Consider the following 20,812-nt stretch of genomic DNA (forward strand, 5'->3'; position numbering starts at 1 on the left):
GGAATTTAATATTGCGATGTCAATTGTAAGACAAGTAATTGGATGGGGAGAAGGTTGTTACTGGAACCTGAGATTAAAGGCAGGATTTGAAATGGTGTGTTGTGTGCGGGTGGGTTTTTTTGTTGTTCAGTGCAGATAGGACTCTGGAGGTTTCACGGGCAGCAATTCTGTTTGAAGTCGCTTCGGCTGCTCCACAAGGTCGTGTGCATGTGTGGGGTGTCCTGCAGCAGCTTGAACGCGAGATTACACAGAACCAAAGGTAGCAAGAGAATGCCTCCCCCCCCCCAAAAGCAGCCACACATCATGCAAAACGCTTGCATGATGCTTTTCAAACGCTGCCTCCCCAGCAGCCCCCCAAGGGCTGCTGCCCTCTTTGGGCTGCAGCGGGTCAGTTTTGGTGGTGAGGGCTTGGTGGAGTCTGGGGGCACCAGAGAAGCCCCCGGTCCATGCTTGATCCTTGCCATGAGTGGGTTGCTTTAATCCCATAGAGCAGTTTACACTGTTGTTTATTAAAAGCGCTTTGCGCCCACGCCGGGAGACCTGACCTGCTCCGAGGGAAACCTCTTCCCCCCTCGCCTCCCGCCCCCGTTCCTGCCCAGCGATGGGGTTTCCAGCATCCCACCAACGATGTTTTCTGCGTCTGCCCCTTTTCAGCTCATAAGCTGCGCTCGTGTAAGCTGGCATTAGATTTTTGAGCTGAGTAGGAACAGGCTGAAATCCAGCTTTCCCTGCCAGCTGCCTGCCAGGCTGATCCGTCGCGAGCCAGAGGACCTTTCTCCTCCCAGGCGGCAAGATCGCTGCGGGGCTGGAGCGCCAGGCGCTCCGAGGGGCACAGCTGGGCTGGAAGCACCTCGTCTGCCCAGCTGGGGGACTTGCGTGATGAAGAGCTTCACCATTTTGCTCTCTCCCCAAGCGCATGTTTGTGTATGGACATCTGCTCCGTAGGCTTACGCACGTGAGCGCTCGCAGTGAGCTCTCTGGGACTATTTATTCAGGCATATTTAAGCAGTGTCTAAAAGCTAACAACTCTTGCAGGTAATTACCAGGTGCTGGGTTTAAAGGCACCACGTGCGTCTCAGCGACGTTGCTTTGGCAAGAGCAGCGTTTTCCTCTGGCCATCTGGATGTGCCTCTTGCTCGCCGGGCTGGGACCACATCCCAGAGACACGCCAGCTGTGCTGACGAGGGAAAGCACTTCTTTCTCCTCAAACCGTGGAGTAAGCAAACTACGACAAGCACCCCGTGGTCTTCTAATGCCCCTTTGCCTATTCTAGCTGCCAGCTAAGGACAAAATTTGCTTGGTTTAATGACAAAAGTTTTATATTTCTAGTCCTAACCTTTCTATAACAGCAGCAACTGCCAGAGAGGTGAGCTGGTCGGCCATGCCTAATGCAGAATGATAGCAGATCGTCTTTTCCATCTTAATTTGCCCACGACCTAGAGCATTAGCGAAGAGGATCTGTTATCCTGCCAGCGCACTAATGACGCCGGCAAGAGCGCAGCTCCCAAGGGAAGCAGTGGTATTTACTAACCTTTCCTTGGTTCGCTTTACATAATAGCACATTCCTCCAAACGTCCTCAGCATGACTGGCTACTCTTCTTTTTTGTTCATTCTGTGTATTTTACTCTTTAAATTTCAAGAGTATCACACAGTAAGAAAAGGTGGTGGATTCCTGTTGTCGCTTATCTTGCATCTCCCTTTGGAGTCTATTTTTAGATGCACTGTCAGTTTAGGAATTCAAAGCGAGACAGTTTTCTCTTTCAAGGTCTCTAAGGATTTACTGTATCCATATGTCTAGATAGAAAAGAAAAACAATCTGAACTCTGAGGGAAAATTGTAATACTCTCTGCCCTTCTGCTTTCACAATAAACTGATTTTCTTCAAAACACTTTGCAGAGCTGTGAGCAAAGGATAGAGCCCATTTTTGGGGAGCAAGCATGTGTCTGGGCTACGCAGGTTAATGCACAGCTGGAGAGCAAAGACTGTCATGCATGCAGAAACCTGAAAGGAAATAAGACTGAGTCCTGATCTATTTTTGTTTTATGCAGTGCAGAATCTGTTCCCACAGCACTACAGGTTGTAGCAGGAGACCAGTCGTTTCCCCTGCCCAGAGCGCGCTGCGATGCCCGGTTCGCAGCCAAGGGATTTTTCCCGGAGAACCAAAGGCTGCATTAGCTCCGCGGTCCTGCCCGGGCGTCTCCCACGCACGGTGCTGTGTTGATGCAAGCTAGAAGCTCCTTCTGCCGATACACGTCAAATATTCTTGTCTGTGCTGTGATTTTGCCGTTCTTGCAGCTGTTCCTGGGGCCGCTGGGGCTGCCTGGCTTTTTCCAAAGGCTGTTTCTCAGCCTGCGGCACAGGAAGCCAGTGCTTGCTGCCAGCAGTCACATGCAAAGCTCGGGTGTTTTCCTGCACTGCTGTTGAGGCATCTCGGTGTCCCGGGACACGGAGGACAGAGCGGACGCACAGCCGAGGGAGCTCGGACGCAGGAGGTGCTTGGACTGTCGCTGCTGGGACTTTCCTCATCGGCCGGGTACTATTCCCTAAGTGAGCTCAGTCCCATTGCTCCAAGGGCCATGCGGCATCCAGCAATAGCCCAAAGTGGGTGATTACTCTCTGTGCTCTCAGAGATAAGAAGAAGCCGGTGAGAGGCACACAGCTGCGACTTAGGCTGAAGCCATTTACGGGCCGAAGTTAAAAGAGTGTGAAGAAAGATAAGGAGCGAAAATGAGAATAAAATGAAGGTAGCAGAAGCGGCACAGACGAATAATCAAGGGAAATTCATTGCTTTGCCAGGCACAGGCAATGGGAGCCCCAAAAGCTGCGCCGCAATTGCTGGTCCTGAACCAGAGCAAATGGAAATTAATTCTCCGTCCCCACGTGTCTTTGCAGAAGGGAGCTGCTACATGTCCCCTGCGAAGGAGACGGAGGGACCCTGCGTGCGTCCGTCCTCCAGTCGGAAACGGCAGGGCCCAGGGACCAAAGTCAGGCAGGTAAGAGCTGGCGGCCGGGGGCATGTGGCTCCTGCAGCCACCCCAGAGCAGCTCCCTCCCGGGGACACGGCGTGGTGGCCCAGGAACCGGCGCCTTCCCTGCTCTCCCCCCTCCACAAGCAGCCATTCCTCTCTCTGCACGGCGATATCCCTCGGCTTTGCCCCTGTGGGGCAGATGCTGTGTGCAAGGGGGTGTTTGCACCTGTGGGGCAGATGCTGCAGCTGCGTGCAAGGGGGTGTTGAGGGTGTTTGGTCGAGTTTTTCCAAGCTGCGGCAGTGACTTCCTGCGACTGGCGTGTGCACGCGCATTCCTCAGCCAGGCACTGCTCTTCCCTCCATCAGCAGCAATCGATGCATTAATTACCCCAACAGCCCAGTCGAAGTGCTAGCAGGTGCAGCTATTGTCATTATAAGTTGCCATTTACGTATGTTTTTATTTCTACAGCTTCTTGCCATTAAAAGCCTGTAATTAAGATAATTAGAACAAAGACATTTGCCTTGTAATCAGCATACATTTCAATAAGATATTTTAATTTACATGCAAAAGTTGTTAACTTATTATTTAAATAATGTTATATATATTGACAGTATGCTAGCAGTGCCAGGGAAGCATTTATAGATCCCATTCATTTAGGATATTTATGGTATTCATTTCTGGTTTTTTAATCCCTTTCCACTTGATGATGACACATGAAACCTCCAGGAAATGGCAGAGTAGATCTCGAATACCCGATCCTGGGATAAGGCGGGACGTCCTGCTCCAAGGGACAGGCGCAGTGGTGGGGAGCAAGCCGTGCCGCGGCCAAGCGCGGCGTTTGGAGCGGCTGGAGGTGCTCTTGCAGGGGCTGTGGGAAGATTCGTTACGGAGCTGCAGCGCAGCCAGGGCACATGGAGACACCCTATAGCATCCCGGGGGGCCTCAAATCTCTCCAAAATGCTGGCGATAGAGATGCTGGCTTTGGAAATTGATTTCTCGCTTTCCCCGTGTCAGAGGCTATTCAAAACAGCTGCTGTCAGCACCTGAAAGCTAATTTGTGCCGGCGCTTTTGCGATGTGGAGACGGAGGTGGAAGGGGGCTGTCTGGCCATCCTGCCTTGCGCTGCTGCCGGAACCGGAGCTGGAGCCAGAGCGTTTCTGCCGCCCACAGCCCCTCCTGGGGCGCCAGCCGCCAGCACCCCTCTGCGGTCCCTGTCCGGCTCCAGGGACCTCCCTGGGATCGGCCCGACTCCGGCTCCACAGCTGTTCATCCTGGAGAGCATCTTTGGGAAGGGTTTTTGCGGGGACATTGTCCCTGCAAAGCTGTCACACGTGTTGTCACCTTAGCAGAGGGCACGCGGAGCTGTTTGCCCGGGAGGCGATTGCAGCCGGTTCCCGGCCGTGCGATGGGATGCAGCGCGATGGCTGGTCGCGGACGTCCTTGTGCCGCTGCCGGGGTCCGAGTGTCCGTTCCTATTCACCTGACAGTGAGTACGCCGACCCTTGAGGGCTCTTTGCAGCTAGCAGCCCTTTATTTCCCAAGTTTAAAAATAGTTGCAGGCATTATAAACATCCTTGCAGAGAACATGACTTAAAACTTGTTTTCATCCTGTCTGTGCAACTCGTGAGAATGAACGCTCTTATCTCTTTTTCTATGTGTGGTTTACTGTGCGGTGAAGGAGAGGAATAGGAACGGCATGGCACACCAGCTTCTTGCAAGGAAATGATCTATTTATTTACTTCTGCTTCTGCGATGGTCCAAGTTCTTTGGGGGCTTCGCGATGAAGAATTAGCTCAGCAGTCACCAGAGAGTAGCTTGGAGCTGGTTGCCTACCAGGCAAGTGTGCAAAAAATCTGCTTACAGAGGAAAGATCTTGGCTTTTTCTCAAAAGCCCTTTCCAAATCCAAGGTCTTTCTGACAGTCTCCACATTAATAAGCACTTGCACATTAGCAGTTGTGAAGTTTTTATCTGCTGCTCAAACGGCATGAATTATGCAGCAGGGAAGTACGTGAGTTAGCGGTGTGTAAATCGTTCAGAGCCGGCGGGGCTGGCTCGCGGCCGGTCCGCGGTGCAGTACGGTGGTGTGCCCGGAGCGCTCCTGCCGCAGTAAGTGCCAGCGGGTGGCTGCGAGGCGGTGCGTGGCCCCTCAGGTGCCCACTCCGCTCCTGCTCCCCTTCCCGGGGCCGGCGTCTGCGGCCCTGCCCTCCCCGGGAAGGGCACGGCAGCCCTACCTACCACCGGTGCTGCCGGCCCTGCCACCGTGCCTGGTGCGGCTGCTCCCAGGCGTCACCGCCGCCAAAGGTGAACGAAATCCAGTGTCGCGCGACCTTGCTGTAATAAGGCATTTTCTGCATTGCTTCGGCTGCTCCTATTTCATCAGTGCACATGAAAGCTCTCGGTGGTTGCTCTAAGCCCGAGAGGAAGTTGCGTGCTGGAGAACTTGCCGGGGCACTGCACGGCGGTGTGTCCCTGCAGGCGCTCACCCGCGTGCCTGAGCTACCAGCAGCACTGCACTGCGAACCTTATTTTTCTCAAGGCAGTTACTATTTAAGCTTTGTTTAAAGCTCTCCGCAGTAACCCGAATATTGCAGTGTAAAGGCTCATTATTTATTATTTGGAAGACAGTCCATTAAAAGTCCATTTGCAAATAAGATGTAGGAAGATCAGTTGCAGTGCAAAAGCCTTCTTGCTTAACAGATGGGACAGAGGCGTGGGGAGAGAGGACTTCTGCGCCCAGGCAGCGCGGGGACGGGGGCCTGGAGTGCTCTCACTGAGGTTCAGTGGCGTACAGCACTCTGCACCGCATCTGCCAAGCCCTGTTCACTGCTCACACCCACACCCTCCTCCTGCTTTATGCACCCAGTCAGTCCTGAAATATGTGGTTTTCTCTTCTTTTTTCACATACAGTCCCTAACCAACAGCCTGGCTACCACTGTGTAAGAGATTTTTTACGTGCATGCTGGATTTTTTTTCAGGGTCTGCGAAGGCCTGGGAATGGCTGAAATATTAATTGACTCATCGAATCTTCTGCTGCTATTATTAAAATGAATCTTCCTGAGAAATAATTCAGCAGTGGAAGAAAGGGTGAGAAAACAGTGCTTCTGTATAGCAGCCCTTGCTGCTGTCTCTTGGTTTGTGAGCTGAAGGAGAGAGTTATAAATGAGCAACAGGCAAACAGCTTTACATAGTTTTATTTTCCTCTAGTGTTACTATGATCTATGAGCCATTACGGACAGATTGTTCCAAAGCAGCTATAATAAATCGTAAACGATGGCACTTGGTCACAAGGCAGCAGCAGAGCAGAAGCTGCGACACCGGACGCCGGTGCGGTGCCCCCAAGCAGCCGGCACAGAGCGGTGCTTGTTCGGGGTGCAGGGGGACCCTCCCAGCTCCCGCGCCTGGGCATCCTTGTCCGTCCCGCAGCCGGACGCGTGTGCAGGCAGGGCCTGCAGTCGCAGCCCCTGCGCGGCAGCAAGCACGTGCCCCGGCTGGCCGAGGGGGGACCATCCCCGGTCACTGCCCAAATCCGCCGGGAGATGCTGCTTCCTGCTTGCTTCCCGCCCGGTCCTTCAGCAGCCCTGCTGAAGGACCGAGCAGCAGCGCCCGGCCGTCGGCACTTCCTCGGTAAGGGCGAGATCGGCGGCGGCAGGGCATTCGGGGCAGGACGGCTCCTTTGCACGGCCTCCACGGGACCCGCGTTTGCGCCCGCGTGCTCGCAGGGCCCTGCAGCGCCTGTGCAGCCCAGGCTGGGCGTCAGCTTCACAGAGCAGCAGGGGTCGACACCGGCCGCTCACCTCTCCTCACTCAGCGGCATTTCGCCCACAAACCGCCCCGCTGCTCCCTGGGCTGCTGCTACTCTGCGTCGGCGTGCCATCTCCTAGCCAGGAGAAAAACAGCACCAGGTTTCTCCTCTGTGAGCCGGTCCTCTGAACCTGATTCATGGCACCAGGCAGCATTTGACATGAACTTGCAGTTAATTACATGTTCTTGCTAAAAATAATTGGGTAGCCTAAGTTCTGATCACTGTAATTGCATCCTAATGAATTTGTGTGTCAACTCGTTATGTGCAACTTTGGCTTCTACTGTAAATATCAAATTAAGCTCATCGCTCAGTCTGCAGGCACACGAAGCGCAGGGACTTTGCAGCACTCCGCAATGAGCAGACAAATCGCCGGCTGCTCCGGCTCACTGGCCACACTCTCCGGTCAGGCGGCCCCGGGCTGGAGGGAGAGAGGCAGCAGGTCGGGCTCGGCGGGGCCCAGGGGCCCGGGCGCGTCCTTCCCCAACGCTGAAAGCCACCGGCCGCTAGCAAAATGCTGCTGTGACCCTGCCGGCATGTGGGAGGTTTCCTGGACTGCCAGAGACCAAACACAGTGTTTACAAACCAGAAATTAAGCTAGAGAACAGAATTGGGTAATCCTATTGACTTACCTGAGCGTCGCATGCAAATAGCACTGTTCGTTATTAATTGTTTTTGTTTAAGGAGACCAGAGCCCTTGTCTGCAAAAAGAGAAGCTTCTGCAAAAGTTTCTGAAATGGTGCTGCATTCCCATAACAGCTCTTTACAGAACATTACTTATTGTCATTGTTTTTCATGTTCACCACCAAAATACCACCTACAGCTCTCCTACAAAGCCGTGCATGTTAGTTAACCTCATTAAATCCTAAAGGATTAGTCAGCTGTTCCTCAACCACAGAATTGTTAGGAAACATCTAAAGCTCAAAGTTACGTGGCTTGGAAAGTGATTTTCTAATACCCAAACTTCAAAGGAGTTCTGAAATCCTGCAGCATAAGGGAGATAGACTAACGTTAATCCACTGGAGTGCTGCTTAATGGCCTGTTTAATTTTTGTCTTGATAGGTCTTTAATAAGCAGCTAAGCACGAAGGCTGCCTCTGATGAGCCCCGGTCCGGTGTTGCCTCCACGCGCACGTCCCCCTGGCCCCATGCATCCTCCGGGCAGCGCCGTCACTCGGGCCGGCCCTGGGGGCCAAAACGCCCCACGGCAGGTGCCGGGGTCCCGCCGGCGCGGCTTCTCCCGCCTGTGTCCCTGCACGTGCCTGTGGGTCGTGCACTCGTGTGCACATGGGGCTTTCCATGATCCCCTATAGCCTCCACGGTAGCCCAGCCCTGCATCAAGCCTGGTGCACCGTCGTGCCCTTGGACACGTCCCTGCGGCCCGGCCCTCCGTGTGCCGCCTGCACGGGATCCCAGCACCAGCCAGGCTTTGCAGGGACAGCCCCAACTCGAATAAATAACGCTGTTAACTCTGCACTAATGAAGGGACTGAACACGCGGCGTTTTGAGAGCACAAAGCACTGAAAGCTGCAAATTAATTAAGCTTCACGGCCCCCCTGTGAGATGCAAAGGTAATTGCCGTGTTCTGGTGCACGTGGGGAAACGGAGAAAGGGATCGGTTGTGGCCGTTGCGCCTCTGTAGCGTGGCGACTGCGGCGCGATGGGCACGCCAGGCCCTGGGAAGGGGCTCCTGCCCGGCTCTTGGGGAGACTGGGACAAATTCCCAGCTCAGGAGAAGGGCCGGGATGGGGAGCTGCACCGCACCGGCCCCTGCAGCCAGCTCTGCCCCCGCCAGTGCCAGCCGCTCCGACGCTGCAGAGCAAATCCCAGGTTTTCCGGCCCTAAGCGTCAGAGGACGGCGGCGTAACAGAGACGGCAACCGCGGCGCTTGGCAATCTAGACTGAATAATGCATTCGACGGCGTGTTATCAGCTGAGAAATCTGTTAGTGGTGAAAACACAAGAGCAGCAGCAAGAGGACGTGAGTGTGCAATCGGCTGAGGGCGTCCGGGAGGATACCCGCCTCGCTGCCGCTCGCGCGGCCTTGCTGGAAGCGGCGACAGCAGCATGCGGGCGAGCGCGGCGCCTGGGAGCCCATCGGCTCGGGCAGGTGCTTCCCGCAGCAGCCCTGCAGCAGCCCGCCGGGGCACGCTTTCCGTCCTGCTGCTTTTGGTGAGTCCTCGAGGCGCTTCTGCCTGTCCTTCCTATAGCCGGTTTTATGCACCTACAGATGAAGGGCAGCATGTTCTGCAGAGCGTCAAAGACCACGGCAGCTCTCTAGCCTTATTTTTGGTAACAAATAGTGCCTAAAAGTCTTCTGCAGGCCATCTACCAACAGGTCACTCTCTTTTCCTCTTTTTTCTTAGTGAAGCTGATTTTAAAAGCCTGACGCTGAAAAATGGAGAACTGTGTAGTGCACCACGCTGTCCTTCACAGTGGGGTCAAGCCGAGCTGTGGAAGCTGAGAACTGATATGTGTAAAATAGAATTTGGAGTCCATCAACAAAGAAAGGAAAGTCCCTGCTTTCTGAAAGGGAAATCAGTTTTGACATCTTAATTATAAGTCAGAGGAAAGGTTGGTGCTGGAACAGTGATCTTCAAAGATTATTATTATATTGTCATTATTCATTAATGACTACAAAAGAAATGAGCTCTAAATGGTAATGGTAAATTATAATCACAGACCTATGAAGCTGCTATTATATCCCATATAACTATGCTATTATAACTTGATAACAAAAAACAGGAGTACTAATAAGGCTTTGGCCCACCATGCCATGTATTGCTAAATAAACACTGCCGGGGAAAAAAGAATCTAGAAAAATCTTGTTTCATTATGTTTCGAGCAGCGATTACTTTTAAAACTGAATTAAAATAGAACTTCATAATTACAGATGAACTGCTTCTGGACCGTGAGCTAAACGCATCTGGCCAACTAAGCAGCTCCAGGGCCAGCAGACGTCTGGTCTCTTCTGCCTCCGCTATCTCTAGTCCCGCATGCTGCCTCCTTTTTAACTGAGGCGACTGCTTTCGCACGGCAGTTTGCCATGACCTAGCGGCAGTGATTCTGTCCGGCCAGCAGGACTCACCAGAGAGAGGAAAGGGTGAAAAGCAAAGCAAAACACACACCTTAGAGGCAGGGCTCTTCGAGGAAGGTGACATTGGCAAGTGACCTGTGAATCTGAGGCAACCTCTTAAATACACCAAAACCCATCACTTCTGTTCTGTGAATGGTGTTGCATGAATTGCGGTGTTATATGGCCCGTACACGAGAGTATCTGGGCATCTCACAACTCGAAGAGCATCTGTGACAGCATTGGAGCAAACCCAGGCCTGATTAGTCCTGCTTTATTCCTCCACACAAGCTCATCCATCACCTTAGTCTCAAGTCATTGCATTGTATCATTGAAATAATTGAAGAGGAGATGGAGAAACTTGATCTGAGAATTGAACAAGGTGCAATGGAAAGGTCACAACTTATTTCTTGGTTAATGGATCATCAGCCATTACATCTCACAGCAAGATTGCCACGGTGGCCGTGGAAAATAAGGAAAAATTTAATTTCTCAAGCTATCCTGGGGGTCCCTTTTCCACCATCTTATGTTCCTGCAATTTGCTGAGAAGCAAAACAGTCCAAAAATCTTTTTGTGGATCTCTTCTGTATCCTAAGTATATTTTTTGCCAAGTTCTTCAGCTGCAATAGGACCTGGATGGCCCCTCCCTTAAGGTGAAGTCTGTTCTGTCAGGCTGCTTATTTGATTTCTTGTACTGAAATGTAAATTAGCTTGAACTCACTGTAAGAAGCTTATTTCAATATGAGCTGTAATTACTGCTAGGGCTGTAAAAAATCTTTCTTTAAAAGTTTTATCAAAGTTATTTTGTGTTATTATTGCTTTCTGTGATGTGTCTGGATTTACCAAACAGCAAATAATTCTGCACTTATCTTGGTTCCTTTGATAATATTTTTTATGACAGATCTACTGAGACTCTACATTATTAACATTAAAAAAAGGAAGAATGGGGACAGTCTTTTCTAAATAAGTCTGTAAAAAACCTTGCATGCCATTGCTGCTGCTTAAATACTAATCATGGAAAGACAAGAAATGTATTAACCATATGGCTTTGTACTGATTAATATAGGGAGATATGAATTATGACAATGCCGGGAATAACCAGCACAGCCAGTGCTCTTCAGCGAGGCAAGGCTTGTTTCACCCTATTTTTTAGAAGTAAAGAAATGACAGTGTGTCGCAGCAGCTTAAGCAGCCTCTCCTCTTCCAACGGGAAGAGTGCGATGGGAGGGGGCCGGGCAGGGGGCACCTCACCGCCCACCGCTGGCTCAAGTCCAGCTGTGTTACTCTGGTGGAAGGAGTTTGTTCCTGGAAGACCGCAGCAGACTGTAATGCCGCCCTTAAACCCCTGTAGGGCTACCAGGGCCTGAAGCACGGAAGGCAAAGACGTATCCGGGTGGGCAACTGCTCTCAAGAAACGGTGTTTTGCTCCCGCAGCGGGTGAGGAAGGTAGACAGAGCGTTGGAGCCGCTGGTCTGCTCCCCTGCGCACCGATTCCCTGCTCCCGACCCCAGTGAGGAGAGAGGAAGCGACGGGGGAAAAGCGTCAGGAACCATCCTCGGAAAGGAGCCGGGGATTACATTTATCAGGCAGGGGCTGGGATTGGCTTTTGGGCCATGTGAGCCGGCCCAAATCCCTGTGAACGGGACCATAAACCTTGACAAGGCTGCTAGAGTTATTTCAGATCCCATTAAAGATGTAAAACCGCTGGCAGAGCTGAACCGCTCACGGTGCTAACCCAGCTTCTGGTGAGGAAGGCTGATGCCAAGGAGAAGGTTCAAGCAAGGGATTTGCGTCAGTGATGATCAGAAACACATTCAAATAGAGAGAAAGGGCTGAATTCACAAACATGGCAGAACACGGTGAAAACAACAGGCTTTTGCTGTTAAGATAAATGGTCTAAGTACTTGCTAGTCAAAGTTTGGTTTGTTTTAGAGGCGATGTTTGCAGCAGGTGATTTTGTTCCTACGGGTGATTCCCAGACTGGAATACTTCTTGGAGCACGTGAGCAAACAAACCAGGCAAGCCTAGCTCGGCAGAGGAAAAGACAAACCAGTTTTCTGGCTTCTCAGACTGGCTTGTTTGAATCAAAATGTACTTCCTGAGCTTGCAGTAGCCGGAACAGTGCAGCAGACGGAAATGCCGTGAAGAGCAGCGATTTGTCTCAGCAAACCGAGCCTGCTCCAGGCCTCAGAAGCATTCAGACCTGAGGGCGCACGCTGCAAACCGCACGGATCGGCGCTGTGCCGGCGCCCCGTATGCGGGGGAGAGCTGTTCTCCCAGCCTGTGGCATCCACGAACAAGGTTTTGCCTGCTATTGACAGCACAGCCCATTTCCAGTTCACGGATTCAGGAGAGGCGATACATCCGCAGAAGGCGCCGTCGCACGGGAAGGTGCAGACAACGGCTGATGTGGCAGCAAGGGCGTACGAGCAGGCGATGCGAGAAAGCCTCGTGGCTCCTGCTGGAATAGCTCCCGTGCCTCAGCCCGGCAAAGGGGAGCGTCCCCTCCGTGGTGCAGGAGGGGGGGCACCAAGTACCGGATTAAATGGATAGTCCTGCACCCGCACTGCGAATGCCAGGTGACTTTTAGGAGCGGCCAGTCATGACGACTCCCTGCAAACACCTCCGTGGCCCTGCGGCACTTGTTGCCTTACCGTCACAGTACGTCAGTCCTGCGTTTCTCCCAGTGTCCTATCACAGCAACCTGCTGGTTTTTTCCAGCGCAAAGCACTAAGCTCTAGATCCAGACTTAAATGCTCCACTACTACTTTTGGCTCTAAATCCAGTATGCAGACTTCAAACCCATGCTTAGCCCTGAGTCTGCACAACTTTCTCCGCTCGCTGTTTGCCTGGGCCTTTATCCTCGCTTTGCATTCGTTGGCATCCACAGTGCTTGATCGCACTGCACCGAAGACCTTTAATGTGGGTCCCAGAGTGAGCAGCTGAGGGGTATTTGTGCAGGCTGCTTCTCTATTCACTTTGACAAGTCTTCCTAGTTCATCTTTTAACTCTGTTATAGAGAAAGCTACAGCAGCAGCAAACCGCTCTTCTAGCAGGCATACGCGAAGCAATCTCTGCAGTTGCCTCTTTTTTCTGTTTTTGAAGTTTTGACTCTTCAGGGAGAGCTGCATAGGAAAGAGCAAAGTGCTTGTGAGCGTGCTACTGAGAGCTCTGTCCATATCTGCTCTAGGGTTGTTGACAGAAAGGATTTCGCCTCTCCCAGCGATTCCTGCCTCCCTTGTCGTTCTCCCCCGCCAGGTCCGTGCCGGACTGCAGACGGCTGAACACCGCTCTCGTTGCACAAAGCATGGACAGAGCTGCTCAGGAGCAGACTCCTCGGCTGTCCAAGCGTTTTACCTGTAGGAGATGCCTGTGTCAAGCAAACCAACCAACCCTGCCCTGACAGTTACTGTGGGGGGGGGGTTGTGTTCCCCATAACAGTCATTTGCCTATACACAGTCCCTTTTATGGAGGCTTCTTACATTTTATAAGCATTAGTTTAAAGAAATTTGTGGCATTTCAAAAAAGAAATATTGTTGACTGTGCACTTGGGAAGTTGAGGAATACAGAGGATCTGACTTGAATTAATTTACTGTAAAGCCTCAGCCAAAACATAGTAAATTCCCAGACTAATGCTGCTGTTGTTTGCAACTTTACAAGATTATTTATGAGAGGCATCTGAATACCTATTGTATGTAATGATCACTAATTAATATTTGCAATGCTTAAGGGTGTTTTCTTTTTATTTGCAGAGGGGAGGCAGAGAGAGGAGGGAGGGACACACTGCTGCAGGAACCCTATTCTTGCTGGTGCTGCCTGGTGTTTGCAGGCTGTGTTGAGGTATGTACTAAATATACACAGATTTATGGAGTAGTTTTGTATCTGTGAAACAGTTTTTGATGCTGATCTACAGCCTGTTGGGGCTGATGCATTTTCCATTCCCAGGTGAGGATTCCAGACACCGAGGCTTAGTCAACCCAAGTTGACATAGATCTCTATTAAGTCTTGGGTTTATTCTCTAAGCTTTTCTGGAGCTTGATGAAATCCCCTGGTAAGATCTGCTTGCTGGCAGCTCCTGCTCCAGTACAAGCTAATTTATGATGTGTTTAAAAGTTTGCTTTCAGATAACTGTATCCTAGGGTCACACAATTTTCAAGTAGGCAATCCTGGATATGTCTCTCCACAGAATAGCAAGTGTCTGGCTTTGAACCACTCCTATCCAAGAGTGATTTGTTTAGGCTTCCTTAGAGACGCCTCGCTTGCTGAATAAGTTGCTACCCTGTCTCTGAGATGAGCATTGCTGTTAGGGAGGACCGTTTTGCCTGCTGCCCCTCTCTGACAGTGCTTCCTTTGAGCAGTTTTGGTTTCAGTTGGTGCAGTGGAGTCAACCATCACTGCTGGCTCTCACAAAAGTTTTAACAGCATTATGGTCAGGTAGTATTGTTATGGGACAGTCCAAGCTCCTGGGAACCCAGGCCCTGGGAGGTTAGAGATTAACAGATTTCTACACATTGCTCTTACTGGGGAAACTTGCTTTCGTTTTGTCCTTGCTGAGCATGCAGTTGTTCTTATCTTGTGTACGTGTGTTGCACGAGTGTTCGCCTCTGTCTGGACCCCTCAAGCACAGGGCTGATGAATTGCATGTAGCACATACGTTGCATTGCAAGTGCTGGGCACTAGGAGGACGGCTTCGTGGCACCCCAGGTGTAACACCACAATTCCCCTTCTTGTCCGCCCTGTGAAAGTGTCTCCACGCTGTAACTGAACAGCAGTCTGACGTGTTTTTGCTGTTCTGATTGCCTTTGAACTTTGGCAGTGTGATAAACAAACTTTGCTTCCCCGCCTACTGCGCAGTTGCACTGTCCTGAACTGGTTTCTCCCTTTGGTTCTGGTCTGCAGCAGCTTGGCAGCTTGTTTTCAGGGGATCTGTACGTGTTGAATGCCAGTGGCAGAGAGGGTGGCAGCTGCCGGCGTGGTGCGTGATGAGGATGCGATGGGGATGCTGCAACATGACATTTCTTTGATGGCCCTTTCCAGCTCGCTGAGGTTTCAAACACGAGTGCTCAGTAGACACATAATTCTTCACACGTCCGCAGTCCGGGGCTGGTGGCGGTGCAGGACGCCACATTCCTCTGATCGCTGGGAGGTGGCACAGATACTTCACGTGTTTGTGAGCGGCGGTGAGTAATCAGAAGGAAGAAGGAACGCAGAATGAACATACTTGCTGTCAGCGTGGCATAATTCAGAATTAAAATTGTCAGTTCCCAAGCAGTTTGTTCACGTTTCAAAGTTTAGCTCTACTTCTGCAATAAACAAATTCAGGAAGCAAATATCACATGCAAAAAGCATAAAGTAGAGGGCTATCGTGGAAATGGGTTTGTTGAGGCCATTGATCTTTATTAAGATTCTTGAAGCTGGCTTTACTGATACCTATGAGGAGAATAAAGCTTTTGGTTAATAATAATTTAGACTTACTGAATTATTTTGGATTTCACAGAGGTGGTAGTTTCTGCTAGGAACTCGTTCCCTGAACACCTTCCATGGCAGATTTCTTCAAAGATGACAAAAACTGACACGAACCTGGGAAATACCAAACCAACCAATCTGCTCTGCACCTCTCTATTGTGTTTTTAGTTTTGAAAATGCCTGGGTTGGTTTAATTTCCTGCAAGGGAGAGAAGTGGATGAGGCCAGAGACTTTTGTGTATATGTGGCTAATGAGTTTTTTTAGCATATTGCAACATGTGGCAGTTAGCAAATAAGCTGGAAGTCATAAGTGACAGTATAGAAATCTTTAAGTATTTAGTTAGTATGGGAAACTCTTTAAGCATCTTACTAGAGTCAGTATTGCCAGCTCTTTTAATATGCATTGTTTTTCTAAAATCCTCAGGTCATGCGAGTGGAGTACCCTGGACTATCAGAAGGGTTTTTGGGTTCACCACAAATATCAAGCCATCGTGGCAGTAGAGATAAGCTTGCAATTGTGAATCCTAACGTTAAAAAAAGAAGAGAGGGGACAGAGTAGATGTTAAATTGACTGTTTTCTTATATATATGACATGTGTGTGTATATATATATATACATATATGTTTATATATATACAACTACATCAGCCTAGGACTTAAGGTGTAAACATCCGAATACTTGGCACTGCTCCAGCCTCAACAGCTCATGTGCCTGTGAACAGAGCGGGAGCAGGACACCAAGGACGAAACCCTCCGGCACAGCTGAATGGCAGGATCCCTGCGAAACTGAACACTCACAGCCTTGAGGTAATGTACAGCAGGATGAATAGTTTAAGTATAACCCAACAGAAAAATGATCTGAGAGTCATTGTAGGTATCCCAGCCAAAGCCTTTCCTACCAAGCCATGGTGAGCGAAAGGCTAAACAAAATCTTAGGAAGGACTGGAGCTGGGTGGGGGAAAAAACATCCAGAAATTGCCTATGTAGCAAAGTTTTCCGCAGAGGCAGCAGGGCAAGCGCCCAGGGAGAGGTGTCAGCCACTCAAATACCCTCTCCTTCCACCAGCTTGGGAGGAAAAGCGGGAGCCTGCCTCTGTGGCAAGAACTAATGTCTGAGGCACGGGCACATTTCTTAAGTGAAGAGACCTGGAGCATGGAGGGAAGAGCTGCAGTCCTGCAAACAGGACAGGAGACATGGGACAGGAGGCGTAAGCGGAGCCAAAGCACCTCTGTGTTTTATTTTGCATTTTAGCAGCATAAAGCAGGTCCTGTGGAGCACGACGTGCGGGCGGGTGGGCTGCCCCAACGCAGTGCCGTGCCCTGGGCTGGGTTACCCGGCCCCCAGCACCATCTGCCCCTGCAGGTGCACCATCCCCAGCAGAAGTGGCACCGGGGCTCAGGGCCCCGGGAGGGGCCTGCGGGCTGGGGTCACCGTCCGAGCGAGGTTTCGCGTGGGTGTTTAATCTGCACGTCGTGCCGGTGCGTCTGCACCCCCAGTGCTGCAGAGGAGACAAGCAGTTAGTGAACGGTGCTGAGAAAATACATTTGACGACGTGTTTGCTCTCTCCCGGAACAGAGAGGAACGGGGTAAACTTGCAGCTCCAGAAGAGGATCCTTGTTCCGTACGAAGCACAATTAACCTGGGCAATTTACTGGCGTGATGCACGGCAGAGGTGAGGAGCTTCATAAAAGCATCTCTGAAGCATCGGGCACAGGCTGCTCTCAGAGGCGAATACATTACAGATCATTTCCGTGTCACAATTCCTGTGGAAAATACCAGGGGTCTGCTTTAAATAACGTGACAGCGTCCCTTTTAATGTCCAGACCCCCAGCTCCACGCAGCTCCTGGCCTCCTTGCTTTTATTCTGCAAGCGTGAAAGAAAATCTCTCTCTGGCAGTTTTTTTCACGTCTGTTGGCAGACAGCCCAATGTACCTCAAATAGCACCGAATACAATGAGCCAAATCTGTGCGTGGTGTAACTCCATTAACGCTGGAGGCGTTACGCCTCAGATGTACTGGGAGCAGCGCGAACAGGTAGTGCCGGGGTAGTGTCTCCAGACAAGTTTAGATTACATTATTTACCCCAGCAAGCACGACTTTACGGTAGGATTGGAGTTGTTCTTTCTTCTTTGGAACATTTTTGTTTTTTTGTTAAGAGCTACTATATAAGTCATACAGGAGCAGGCCTGTAAAAGGCGGAGGAATCTGTAAGGACTGGAAAACATCTAGTAGCAGAAGATACTGATATTTCTTATAGGCAGGTTTCTTAATGGTGTCCGTACAACAAAGAAATTAACTGCTTGCTGTTGTTTACCACTGCAAAACTTTCAGTGTTCAAATCTGGTATTTCTAATGCGTTCTGTTGTGCAAACGGAGGGGAACATAGCAATAGGGACATGGTAACCGAAACAAACATCCATTGTTTTATAACACAGCAAACAAATTCTTTGGACTCTGCGGAGACCTGCTTCTCCATTTCCTCCTGTGCCACAGAAAGAAGTATTCGAGCTATGCAAAGTCACACCTCTTTATCTGCAAACAGGGGCATTGCGGCACCTTCTCAGGACTCGCATTTTCATACAGCCCCATAACCCAGCGAGGACTTCAGCCCACAGGGTACGGCTGTTACCTTCGAGACACCCCTAAAAGAAGGATTTGCAGTGAAATCCAGCCTCCGAGTAAAAGAAAAACAATTTAAGGGGAGTGGGCACAGGAATTTGCAATGTGAACCACTATGCTTTCAAAGGATTCATTTTCAGCTCCTAGAATGGTGGCATTGATTTTGAACTAACCTTCCCGTGGGTAACAGTTATTATCGGTTAGCTTGTTAAACAGTTGTGCTATGCTCCCCAAAACTGTTATTTTAGAAATGAGTACCTTGCGTGTGATCTATACCTGGCAGCATGCTGAAATGTTACATACCCTGCCAAATAAATAGCACAAACGGCCCCGGCGGTGCAGCGGGCCCGGCCGCAGCACCCGAACCCGGGCCGGGCCCAAGCCCCGCCCCTGGGGCCCAAGCCCCTCCCCTGAGGCCAAGCCCCGCCCCGCGGAGCCGGCGCCGCGGGGGGCGTGGCCAGCGCGGCCGGAGGACCGAAGGGCAGGGCGCGCGCGGAGGGGGCGCGGGGGGCGTGGCGAAGATGGGGGCGTGGCGAGGCGGGCGTGGGCGGGGCTGCGGCTGCGCGTGGGCGGGGCGCGGCTGCGCGTGGGCGGGGCGAGGCGGGCGCCGCCGCGCCGGGGGCGGCAGTCGGGCAGCAGCCGCGGCCGGTGCGGGGGGCGGCGCGGCCGGCGGCGCCCCATGGTGCGGCATGTCCAAGACGCTGCGGAAGAAGCGGCACTGGCTGAGCAAGGTGCAGGAGTGCGTGGTGTCCTGGGGCGGCCCGGCCGGCCCCGACCCCGAGCTGCTGCGCGGCGGCGCCGAGCGCGGCGAGTTCCCCTACCTGGCGGGGCGCCTGGCGCTCGGCGGCGAGGGCGCGCCGGGCCCCGCGCTGCTCTCGGGCAAGGCGCCGGCGCCGGGCGACGTGCTGCTGGAGGTGAACGGCACCCCGGTGAGCGGCCTCACGCACCGCGACACGCTGGCCGTCGTCCGCCACTTCAGGGAGCCCGTGCGCCTCAAGACCGTGCGCCCAGGTGAGCCGCCGCCGCAGGCCGCGCCGCCCGCCGGCCCCGCGGCCCGGCCCGGCCCGGCCGCCCGCCGCGCGCCGTAGGCCCGGCCGCGAAGGCCCTGCGGGAGGGCTGCGGCGGGAAGTTACCTCAGGGCGGGCGGCGCGCGGCGGCCGTTACGGCGCGGCCGGACCCCTCCCCCCCCACTCCGTAACGGGCCCGGCGGCGCTGCCGGCGCAGCCCGCCCCGTCGTGGCGCTGCTCTCGCGGTGCCGCGGCGCGCAGGGAGGCTCCTGCCGTCGCGCCCGCGGCTCCTCCGCGAGCGTGGGGCGACTGAGCGGTACCGCGGGGGCTCGGAGGGGCCGAGGCGGGGTCTCCGGGGCCTGCGGAGCCTCTGGTGCCGCCGCCCTGTGTCTGCGTGTGTCTGTGTGTGTCCGGCCCTGCAGCTGCTGTGACAAGCTCCGGTGTTCGCAGCTCGAAGTAATGGGTTTATCAGGGTATTTATATGAGCGAGTTCGGAATAGGTAAATCATCAGCGTTAAAGGGTCAGAACTAAGGAGAATGGGAGTGTGTTTTGTGGGAATATTCTTGAAAAAATAGGAAATTGTCAGGAAATAGAGCAAACGCCAAAAACAGACTCAGCTTTTTCCATAGTTTTGTATTAATTTTGAGTACACCGTAATTAACTAACAGTATCAAATCATTGTAGTAAAATCAACATGCTTCTCAAAAGTGAAGTTAATGTTGAATTGTGGTACCTGCCTTTCACATGGGCTAGTGATTCATACATAGTATAGCTGGCTTCAGATTTAATGCTTTCCAAGTCAACACACTGCAGGTGTGAGCTTGATACACTTTTAAAGAAACTAACTTTCTTAAAACCTTTTTTTCTCTGAAGCCCAAACTGGTATCAGTATTTTCATGACGGACATCTGTAATATTTCTTATACATCTTCCTTGTTTAACATCTATCTTTCTTGTACTTTCATAACTGCTGGGCTGTACTGTTTGACATTAGGTAGTACATATCTTATTTATGTCAGGTTTTCTGCTGTTGACTGCTAATGAAAAATCATCTCTATATAGAGACTGAGCACTCAGTTCTGATATATATCACCTGTAAAAATCACCCTCTATATAGAGGCTGAGCACTCAAAGTCCTGATTTATGTCACCTGTGAAAACTACTTAACAGCATCTACAGAAGCCTGGTAAGCTTTGAGAGATGTTTTTACTTCTAAAATTGGAAGTCTTGTCCAAATGAGGAAAACAGAAAAGAACACAAACTGCTGCAAGCTAAATGTAAAATGAGAGGTTAAAAAAATTTGAGAAACAAACTGCTAAAGATATAAAACAATAATAGAAACTTTCTGAGAAAGGGAAAGCTCATGGAAGATGAAACCATGCTAAGAAGACCAAATCACTTTTCTATATATTTAGTTGAGAGAGAAGTAGGGATATTCCTACACTGGGACTTTCCATAACAGAGGGAAGTCTCAAAATTTCAAATTAAAGCTGGCGGAAAAGATTTTGGAACTAATCAATATAATGAATAGTAGCAGATTGCTAGATTCAGGTGGCTGGTATTCGTTAGGTGTTCTAGAGACTCAGATGTGAGGTGCTAAAGTATTTTAACTGCAATACATAGTCTGTTCCTTAAATCATCTTTGGTATGGAAGGAATAGGAGGTGGGAAGTATGGTGCTAGGTTAAAAAGGGTTTGAGGGTTTGCAGGGAATCAACAGGACTGATTTCTGATTCCAGCAAATTGGTTAAAGGACAAAACTACTGTGTGTTCAACTAAGTATCATCTAATGAGAATTGTTGCTCTTGTGGAGGAAAGCATGTTAGAATTCTTTGAAGGTTCACCAGTTGCTTTCATCAAATCCAAGTAATTTGTTGTATCTG

At 51.3% G+C, this 20,812-nt stretch overlaps 2 protein-coding genes across 6 annotated transcripts in view; both read left to right on the plus strand.

Annotated features, from left to right (window-relative positions):
* Positions 1–6,615, plus strand: part of LRIG2 (leucine rich repeats and immunoglobulin like domains 2) — a 50,970-nt gene extending 44,355 nt beyond the window's left edge. The window contains exons 22-25 of one of the 4 annotated variants that reach the window (XR_010886336.1): positions 2,893–2,993; positions 3,696–4,455; positions 4,648–4,805; positions 5,946–6,615. The gene's annotated coding sequence lies outside the window, so the exon portion shown is untranslated. Of the gene's footprint in view, positions 1–1,035; positions 1,054–2,892; positions 2,994–3,695; positions 4,456–4,647; positions 4,806–5,945 lie in introns of those variants that run through there. The other 3 variants (XR_010886335.1, XR_010886337.1, XR_010886338.1) reach the window with 3 other exon arrangements.
* An 11,965-nt stretch (positions 6,616–18,580) lies between these two features.
* The window catches only part of MAGI3 (membrane associated guanylate kinase, WW and PDZ domain containing 3), an 86,830-nt gene continuing 84,598 nt past the window's right edge, over positions 18,581–20,812 (plus strand). For both annotated transcript variants that reach the window (XM_067310686.1, XM_067310688.1), the window contains exon 1: positions 18,581–18,934. In XM_067310686.1, coding sequence (XP_067166787.1) covers positions 18,613–18,934 — 322 coding nt within the window. In that variant the 5' untranslated portion in view covers positions 18,581–18,612. The remainder of the gene's footprint in view (positions 18,935–20,812) is intronic.

The sequence above is a fragment of the Apteryx mantelli genome, chromosome 25 (assembly GCF_036417845.1).
Source record: "Apteryx mantelli isolate bAptMan1 chromosome 25, bAptMan1.hap1, whole genome shotgun sequence".
In the NCBI taxonomy this organism is placed as follows: domain Eukaryota; kingdom Metazoa; phylum Chordata; class Aves; order Apterygiformes; family Apterygidae; genus Apteryx; species Apteryx mantelli.